General features: G+C 33.4%; 1 protein-coding gene across 2 annotated transcripts in view; it reads left to right on the top strand.

Moving 5' to 3' along the window:
* The window catches only part of LOC125061571, a 35,493-nt gene that overhangs the window by 24,317 nt on the left and 371 nt on the right, over positions 1-10,805 (top strand). Inside the window, exons 5-7 of one of the 2 annotated variants that reach the window (XM_047667047.1) lie at positions 1,774-1,816; positions 6,912-6,960; positions 7,443-7,632. In XM_047667047.1, coding sequence (XP_047523003.1) covers positions 1,774-1,816; positions 6,912-6,960; positions 7,443-7,632 — 282 coding nt within the window. Of the gene's footprint in view, positions 1-1,773; positions 1,817-6,911; positions 6,961-7,442; positions 7,639-10,805 lie in introns of both variants that reach the window. The other variant, XM_047667045.1, reaches the window with a different exon arrangement.

Genomic DNA, 10,805 nt, shown 5'->3' with positions numbered 1-10,805 from the left:
ACAAAAACTTAAAAATCCAAGAAATGTTGTTAAAAAAAATTTTTTTTTCTAAATCATCATATTATAGTTTTTTTTATTAATACAAGATATTTATTGATTTGCAAAAAAAAAATTCCCGCCATTTGTTGAAAATTTTTTTTTAAACAAATTTATTAAATGAATATTTAAAAAAAAAATTCACAAATTTATTACATTACAAATATTATGATTTTTAAAAAAAATGTTTTTCCTTAATAACAAATTTTAATTGTTTATAATCGTTTTTTTATTTTTCTATTGTTTCAATACTTGTTAAGAATTTTTTTTTTCTAAAAATCATAATTGACAGTCCTCTATAAAGTAACAAAAAAAAATTTTTTTTTATCAACAATTCTATTGTTTATTAACTTACCAATTTGTGATAAACAAATTTTCAACTTTTTTTATTTTTTTTCTAAAACTTCTCAAATTAACAAAAACAACCATATATAACAAAGTATAGAAATTTTTTTTTTTAATTTTAAATAAAAGTAATATTCATGATAATCAAAAAGTTTTAAAAAAAATTTTTCTTAAACCGCGGTCTGATGTTTATACATAAAAACAAACGAATCATTTCGTATAGTCTAACATAACGAGAGATGGTAGGCGTGGCTTTGATTGGACAAGATTTGCAGTTGACACAATCAAACGAAACGCGACATATAAATCACGTGCTACACGAGAGCAGTGCTCAAACTCTATATATTCTAAAACATTGTCAGAGCACCAGTTTTTTCTAAGCAATTAAATTCCCGTAAAGAAAACATTGTAAAGAAGTTACAGTTTCTTAAGGCCACCCTATGTGGAACCAGCTGCGCACTAAAGTATCTCCGACCCATTTGACTTAGGGACCTACAAGAAAAGAGCATCAATTCTTAAAAGGCTGGCAATGCACTTGCAAGCTTTCTGGCATTGTGAGGAGATCTTTAAACATCAGATGAGCCTTCTGCCCGTTTGTCTCCTGTTACATTTTAAAGTGGCGCTGCAGTGCACTTCATTATTATTATACTCATACGATGCAGATTTTAAAGTTCTTAAGTTAAATTATTTTCTAATTTAACTTAAGAACTTTTTGGACATACCAAGCGACACGGACAAAATCGGCAATTTTAAGGTTTTTAAACCTATTCCAAATTTTAAAATGCACTTCGGTAGAAATGCGTTTAATTATGACTTATTAAATTTTTAATCTGTCCTGACGTTTGCAAATCTGTACAATTAAATATTGTACTATTCGGTTTAATATTTCAAACCACACTATCAAGTAATTGTAGGTTTGATTTAAGTAATATATCTAAAGAATTAATACTTAAAAAATTGAAAGGTAAACTATGATAAAACGCCTAAAAGTCACATTTTAAAGAATTCAAATATATTTTTTTATAGAATCTGCGAAACCGCCAACCGATCAAGGTAATAATGATGAGTTAGAAAACACAGCAAGAGAACGTAAACCCAGACAATAATGTCGAGTAGTCTTCAATGTCTTATTAAACGTACCATAAGCATTAATTAGTTGATTAGACGAAACATTTAAATAAGATATTTGAGTATTTGTTCTTTATCAGCAAAATTTAGAATTCCTTTAATGACTTGAGAGCCTCCCAAGGTAGAGTCAGACACATTTCTGTTTTGTTGATATTTTTTTATTCTTTGCTGTGAACCTAGGGCCTCTGTTATGGCAGTAACTAGACACGAACATTAGCCAATTAATGATACTTCTGTCGTTAAATTTCAAATTAATTTTTTTAGGTACTCAAAATGGCTACGCCTCCCAAGGAACAAATCAAAATGTGTAAGTATTTAAGTTTAAAACAAACAAAATTGATTTAGAGCTTATAATGTCGTAAAAGGCTCCGGCAGTGAACAAAGAATTAACTTTTTATGTAGACTGTTAACACTTGCTAGTGTCAGTGTAACACTAAGAGTTGTAGCTAAGCCTAACTTCGCACTACTTTACGCACAATGAGCGTATAAGTGTGTAAATTGAGTTCACACTTCACTAAGCCTGACTTATGTCAAATATCATATTTTTCTCACATTGGTTGCCTGGAAGAGATCGCTCTAAAGCGATAAGGCCGTTGCCCTCCTTTTCATTAATTATATCAACTGTATTATATTTCTGTATGCAACGAAGTGTTATTAAATATTGTTGATGATTAGACATCTATTATACAACGTCATTGTATCAGTTTGATTTTGAAGTGAAACTTCTTTAGAATCGTTGTGATTTTAAACCGGATGCAACGGAAAAAGCGACAGTAAAAAGAGACAGACGCATAAATTCGTAGGATTTAGCGTGGGAGAGAATGAGATGGGAAGAATTGTGCAGTGTATTAACTTTAAATTGGCGTATATTTGATCATTTTCTGAATTAAAAAAACATTGATGTGCAAAAAATTTAATTCATTAGTAATAATCATCGAATTTCAAACTTCCATTATTTTAGTTTTTATCAAATTAAAGATTGATATTGATATTAAACTTATAAATGAAAATTTAACATAGTCCTACATTTAGTTAGTGAGAAAAGTATAATTTACATATTATTCATTATAAAAACTTTGTTTTTGATGGTTTCACTTCTACTAGTTTTTTTTTAAATCATTCGTAAATAAATAAAAATCTTCTAAAATATCTAGACGTTATGAACACTCTGCTAGCATGGAATGTCACAAATGTCAATACAACCAGACGTATTGGTTTTTAATGTCTTTTAATAATCCTGCTTCAAATAACTGTCCCAGACTTTGAAGCATGGGGAAAAGGTATGATTTGTACAAATTGAATTAATATTAATTAAGAAAAAATAATTCGTTTAGTATTTGATGGCTTTAATTAATGCTATGTAATCACGAACAAATTCCTACGTAGTATAACATTTACTAATATTTATTTTACAAGTTAAATTGTAATTGTCATCAACTGTCAAATGTCAGTAAACAATGACTACATTATGAAGTCAAAAGCCCTCATTCGCTAGTTAGATCTGCTTCGTTATACTTGTACAATGTGTAAATTTTCATATGTTATATATATATATTTTATATGCTCCTCCTCCTCCTCCTCCTCCCTAAAAATGAGGTAAGCGTTAAATATACAAAACCACATTAAATAAAACTTAAAATTCAATGGGAAATTTTTAATATTTATAATGTTTTTTTTATAATCAGACTAAAATTTTAATAAAAACACGTCCGTGAATTTTAATGTGCAAAACCAAGGAGCAAGGCATGAGGAAAACGTTCCCGTCTCATTTGTGCGCAAATAATATTAGCAGTAGATTTTAGTAGTTTTAATTCTTTATATGTTTATAGAATATATTATATCTATCGATTTATTTATTATTAATGTACACCATATATATAATGCATTTTCTTGAGTTGTTAAACGCTATTCTAAAATACATGAATTGTCATGTCATAATTGTATGGTGAAAATAAATTTTACTAAAAATAATAAAAATTCCAATTTTAACTAGTAATTTGTTACTTTACAATGCGAATACACCCGATAGATGTGTAACAATGTTTTTTTTAATTATACTTGAAAGTATAAGCTATAAGTGTATTAGTGTGTTAGAACGGATAATCATGCGACTTTCAACCTTAAACTCGTGCGCTTAAACTCCAGAATCAACAAGTGAACAAAGTTCACGTCCTAGACCTAAAAATCAATATGTCGAGCACTTACTTATTCAATAAGTTAACTCAATATTAAAATGCGACCAACGTTAATCATCAATCTATTTAAAATGATACCCATTAAAACATGATTGTCACTGTCGGGGGCTAGCCCATTTAGCGTTTATTAGGTATTTTCTTGTTGACTTATTTAGTCATAATATTTATATCTAATATATTGGGTGTCTCAGTAAGAGTGCACTTTTTAAAATTGCAATATTTTTGTTTTCCTGCAATTGGCAACTCTGAAATTTGACAGCTGTCACCTCTGTTTATTCCGATTATTAAAAATGGAGCGCTTTTTGAAAGAACAACTCGTTATAATTGTGAAAACTTATTACAAAAGTAACGTTGAAAACGCTCGCAAACTTCACCAAATTTTCAGCCGAGAAAGTGCACCTAATGTGTCAACCATTCGAAGAGTGGTCAAAAAATTTGAAGAAACTGGGTTAATTATGGATAATAAAAATCCTTTGCGTCAACGTACCGGTTGGTCCCTTGAAAACATTGCTACTGTAAACGAGAGTGTCGCCGAATACCCGAAGACATCAATTCGACGCAGCAAATTTTGCCTAAAGACCACCTCCATGTATACAAGATTCAGTTAACTCAGGAGCTCAAACCAGCAGACCAAGGAAAGCACCGGCAATTTGCTCAATGAGTAATGGAGCAAAGGGAAGTCGATGTAAATTTTTCGAATGAAATCATTTTCTCCGATGAACTGAACACATTATCTCACGAAATTCTGATGTCAACTGGCCACCAAGATCGTACGATTTAACGCCGTGCGATTTTTTCTTTGGGGTTTTGTGAAATCTCGAGTTTATGCGAATAAACCCGAAACCATTCCTGAGCTCAAATCGGAAATCCAACGCGTCATCGGTGAGATACAGCCACATATTAGGTCCTTACATATGAAATTGGCGTTTTGTATGGGAGGTACAAAAAGTCGAATATTTTTAAATATAATATATTTAATTAATCAAAGTATGAACCATTGTTTTCTATGCCCTTTTGCCATCTCATAGGTAGTTCATTGATCCCTTTAATAAAAAAACCAGTCGGACGGGAATCAATAAAATCTGTGAAGGCGATTTGGACTGCCCCATCGGAGTTAAATTTTTTCCCTTGCAAGAAGTTGTCCAAATTTCGAAAAAAAATGGTAATCTGTTGGAGCAAGGTCCGGGGAGTACGGAGGATGTCTTAGACATTCCAATTGAAGCTCTTCTAATTTGGTAGCCGTCTGTTGTGCAGTGTGTGGTCTAGCGTTGTCGTGAAGTAGCAGTGGCGTGGAGCGATTGACCAGCTTAGGTTGTTTAGCCGCTAGCTTTTCCATCATGGTTTGCAATTGCTGACAATAGACATCAGCCGTAATAGTCTGGCCAGATTTGAGAAAACTGCAATGAACAATACCGGCACTAGTCCACCAAACGCTTACAAGTAACTTTTTTAGGGTTAATTTTCGCTTGGGGCAGGATTTGGCTGGCTGGCCAGGATCCAACCATTGTGCTGAGCGCTTCCGATTATCGTAAAGAATCCATTTTTCATCACAGGTAATGATTCGGTTTAAAATACCTTCATTATTGTGCCGGTTCAGTAATGTAATGCAGCAGTCGACGCGCTTTTTCCGGTTTGCTTCAGTCAATTCGTGAGGTACCCATCTTTCAAGCTTTTTAATCTTCCCAATTTGCTTCAAGTGAATTAAAACAGTTTTATGACTAACACCGCAGTCTGCAGCTAACTCGGACGTGGTTTGCGATGGATCCGCTTCCACAATAGCCTTCAATACTTCATTATCAACTTGGGTCTCAGGCCGTCCACGGGGCTTGTTCTGCAGGTCGAAATTTCCAGAACGAAAATGTTGGAACCAAAAACGAACTGTGTTTTCTTTTGCAACATGACCGCCATACACATCATTCACCCTTCGAGTCGTTTCCGCAGCACTAGTGCCACGGCGGAACTGGTACTCGTAAATAATGCGATACTTTAAGTTTTCCATTTTGTAAAATGAGTGACGCAATCAGAAAAAAACAGAAGAAAAAAACAAATGAATGACGGTCATCGATTCACAAATACATGAGTAAATAGCTGTACAAATTTTGATTTGGAATTCTTAACCAAAGAGGAGATATTTGAGGTCAAAGTGGACAAAACGTAAAACGCCAATTTCATATGTAAGGACCTAATATTTATGCAAAAGTCATGGAAAATTTAATGAAAAGTGTAATGGCCTGTCTTTGGAGCCATGGAGGTCATATGCCGGATATTTTATTCCATACTTAATCGGAACATGTCTTCTTTACAATACAATAAAAATATCGGAACTCTGTCATAAAATACTTGGCTTTATTTAAAAATGAAAAAGTGCACTCTTACTGAGACACCCGTTATAAAATTCTCGTGTCACAATGTTCGTTCCCATACACCTCCAAAACGGCTCGACCGATTCTTATGAATTTAAAAATTTAAGTCTAAGAATCAGCTACTATCTTTCTTTCAAACCCCTAAGTGATAAGGGGTGTGTCCATACCATTTTTTTTTTTTAATTTTTTGTTTGTTTTTATTTTTTTATGACACAACATACAAAAATACATACAACCCGTGATTTTCACCCCTCTACAATCAACCCCTATTTTCTATTATAGTAGATAGTTATTTTATTGAACTAAAAAAATATATATTGGTTGTTTGTAAAGTAGGTTTACGATCGAGATGTTTACGTGATAACGTCTTATTGGTGATATAAGTTTTTGGGAAGTAAGGAATTAATGAAGATAACAATTTTTTCAAATTTTAAATTACATCTATCGTTTTATTCACACTTTTGATGATAAATTTCGGGTGTAAAATGACAAGTTTACTTATTCGACTATGATATACATTTTTCTTCATACATTCACGGAATGACTGGCAGCGCTCGAGATGAGACGGGAGATCGGTCCGTCTCTCTCTCGTTATAGCTGCGATCGCGCTCGTGCGGTTTTGGTGTGACACAAGTTTCTGAACATGTCACCCGACTAAAACGATTTTAAAGACGTTATCACGTCAAAAAATGTTTCCTAGAAATAATATCAGCTAGTATTATTATAAAATAGCCGAAATTATTCCTCTTAACAAAAACATGCCATACAAGTTTGAGGAATGATTAGGTAAATAGTGTTTTATATAGACTTATATGCTTTCATTAAAAAACATTTGTCGTTTCAGAATTGGCCAGGATCAAGTCATACAAAATGGTTACGACGGCTATGGACAGGTTAGTTTTTTTTTTACACGTTTTTTGTGAGTGTTTATTGATCCTATCATATTTACGTTTTACATGCAAAGCATTAATAGACTAGACTTAAAGGATTCTTTTTAAATTTATTAATAATATAATAAATTATTATTATTCTCTATATAATTATTTCTTATTAATAAAGTTTTTTCGGCTACAGTTTGACCTATACTTTTATTTGAAGTTCAAAATAAGAGATACGTTATGTTTCTAATATTGTACGTGGTAACGTAATGTCCGTCCAGACATAATGTGCACATGTCACCGGAATATAACAAAATCCGCAAGTTTGCAAAAATATGGGCGTAAAATAATACAATTTATCTAGGAAATCAATTTTTTTTTAACTTGATTTCCTATAACCTTCAAAAATTGCGTGACGTAATACCTGAACGCTCCCATAGTATATATGTTTAGTATATAAGTGATGCTAACGTATTAACGATTATTAAATTTTTCAGCAAAACAGGAACCCCGGTTACATATCTGGTCAGGTCAGGCCTGGCGAAACAGTCTCCATTGGCAATGGCCGTGGCCGTACCAACGTCGTCGCTATAAATTCCGCTGGTGACTCAGACCACTACGTTGGTTACACTGATGGAGGAGTTAACACCAATACTGGATACGATCAAGGATACCCCACCAAAAAAGGTCAAGGTCAGAGATCAATCTAATTTTATCGGCTAAAGTCTAAATAGGTCGTTTTGAACCCTTCATATCAACAAGATGGCGAAGAATATTTCGCACGAACATTTGAGTAGAATTCAAATTCAACGCACATTCGGTCAGAACGTTTCACCTGCCATAGTTTATTACCTATTCAACGGACTCGTACAAATAAAATTGTATAATGCATAAGCGAATGGCGAGTTTGATTTACGATGGAGCGGGCAGCCTCCAGAGTTACGTTCTGAATAACTAACGCAGTACCGAAAATTTTAGTGTTAAATTGTCTTCATTATTGAGCTAGTACGTGAATAATGTTATAATTGCTGTTTTATATTTTTTATACAACAGGGGGTATACGGGCAGTAGGTTCTTCTGATGTTAAGTGACACCACACCTAGACACACATAGCCAGAGGGCTCGCAAGTGCGTTGCCGGCCGGTAAACGAAGCGAAACGACACATGGCGTGTCGCGTTAAGGTTTCGTGAAATTTTAGACTCAGCTTGTTATAGATACCGGCAAACGTCTTGAACAAATGTCCTTGCCTGCGCAGAAGTTTTTAGAAGATTTTTGTATCACTAGGAGGGTGATCAGTTGACGTTTGTGTCCCGCGATGCGCAAACTTTCCCCCACTACCTTGTTTAATGCTCAAAAAGTTTGCCGATATCTGTAGCAACGGGAATTGCTGTAACATGGGGCATGTAGGTAATAATGTAATTTACCACAAGTTTAATAAAGCTAGTATCTCTTGATATAGTAACTATATTTAAAATCCTGTGACATTCCAGTTACATTTTTAGTATCAACGAGAATAATTTAATTGATATTTTTAATAAGAAATTATAGATATTTATCAACTACTATTAATTTCTTAATTACATACTTAAAACGACTAAGTGACAACAATCGCACATATTAACACTGTAAAGCTATTGTCAAAATGTTAGTGTATCAGACTTCTGTGCCTGCCAACGGCCGGCGGTAAACCGCGATCTGTTTATACATAAAAACAAATGAATCATTTCGTGTTAAGTCTAACAAAACGTGAGAACGTAGGCGTGTCTGTGATTGGACAAGAGTTGCAGTTGACTCAATCAAACAAAACGCGAGATATACATCACGAGCTACACGAGAGCAGTGCTCAAACTCTAAAACATCTATTCTAAAACATTGTCAGAGCACCAGTTTTTTCTAAGCAATTAAATGCCCGTAAAGAAAACATTGTAAAGAAGTTTCAACGTTTCTTAAGGCCACCCTATGTGGAACCAGCTGCGCACTAAATTTGACTTAGGGTCCTTCAAGAAAAGAGCATCAATTCTTAAAAGGCCGGCATCGCACTTGAAAGCTTTCTGGCATTGTGAGGAGATCTCTTAACATCAGATGAGCCTTCTGCCCGTTTGTCTCCTGTTACATTTTAAAGTGGCGCTGCAGTGCACTTCATTATTATTATACTCATACGATGCAGATTTTGACCTTTAAAGGTCAAAGGCAGGAAAACCGGTAACGTGGCATTCCTAAGAAGATTTCGTTGAAGTAATATTGTAAAGATTTATAAGCTAATTACGAAGCTGGAAAATTGGTTGGCGGTCCTTAACCCATAAATATACTCGAACTCGCTATATTTTCACCAATAGTAAGACAGATCAGTTTTCTGTCATTCAAACCAATGTTCATATACATTAAATAATAATATATTAATAAATAATAAAAGCCCTGTTGATCTCTAATCATTACAAAAAAAGGGTGCGTGTACTTATGTACGCGCGTAATATATTATACTTCTTTGGTATTATTAAAAATAGTTTTTGATTGCATGCAAATAATTAATTACAATTAAATAATCAAAGACTGGAAAGGGAGCCATTATAGTCAATAAAGTTCAGTTTACATTTGAAAAATTAAAAATAAATATTTATTATCTCTTACATTAAGTGTAACATAAATACTATTATTATTCGAATGTTGTTTTTAAATTATGTCCAATGCCGTAGCATCTTCCGTGGGCAACTTCATTCTGTTAATTTTGTGTCACGGTGCGCGCGCATCGTAAAATTTCACTCTCATCAATTTTTCATAACCCGCCTAAAGAAGTATAACTTCAAAAATAATGTACAGCTTAGATTTGATATGAATAACCTTCGATCGATCGATATTTTTTTTCCAATCCTATGTATCCTACATCCTAGCTACCTTTCGGGGTAAAGGCCTCCTCCAGCTTTTTCCAACTGACTCTGTCTATGGCTTCCTGCTACCGCTTCTATTCATCTATCCACCTCTTTTCCTGCTTCCCTTGGTTCTTTCCATTTGTCATCAATTATTACTCGGCTTTGTAAATTATCATTTATTCAAAGTCACGCCACTGCAAGTCTTAATTCCGGGGTAACTTAAGGTCAATTTTTTTCAAATAACCTAGAATGACGTCAACATGATTCTTAAAGATTATTTAAGAAAACGTATTTCATTAGTCCAAAAATAAAACAACACAAACAGTATTTTATACGTTTCGGACAGCGAGTCAACACCCAAACAACAATCAAATGTACGAGAAAGAAGCGTTTTTTCTCATACAATTGGTTGTTTACAGGAATTCTATAAAACGATGTATTGAACGTTCCTCACGCTGTATTTTTGTTACTAATTATACTTTATTATTACCCCTTATTCATAAAATCAATCTAACACACTTTAAACGAAAGTAGTTTGTCCCTTTCTGTCAAATTATGTTTCGCCGTGATAGAAAAAGACGTACTTTACACGAGTACTTTAATTAAAACAGTGCAATAAGTCGCTTATTATTGAAAGCCTATTTTTTTATACTTTGTTAAAAATTGCAATGTAGAGAACGAGGTTTTCATTATTTTAAACCGATACTATAAATCAGTGTTTTTCAACCTTTGTGTGCCATGCCCCACCTTAGTACCTTACTAAAAATGTATGCCCCTCCCTCCCCTCCTATACAACATACATCATTAAATTAAAGAAAATGACACCTATAATATTTTTAATTTTTAGGGAAAATTTACTAGGAAATTGTTAACGATACTAATTCCAAATAATATTAATAAATTTTCGAATAGCCCCCTTAACTATAAAATTGCCCCCCTGTGAGGCGTAGGCCCCACGTTAACACTGCTATAAATGGACTATACAATACAAA

Source organism: Pieris napi, chromosome 23 (genome assembly GCF_905475465.1).
Source record: "Pieris napi chromosome 23, ilPieNapi1.2, whole genome shotgun sequence".
Taxonomy (NCBI): domain Eukaryota; kingdom Metazoa; phylum Arthropoda; class Insecta; order Lepidoptera; family Pieridae; genus Pieris; species Pieris napi.
The sequence above is the reverse complement of the archived record's forward strand: the minus strand, read 5'-3'. Positions and strand labels throughout refer to the sequence as shown.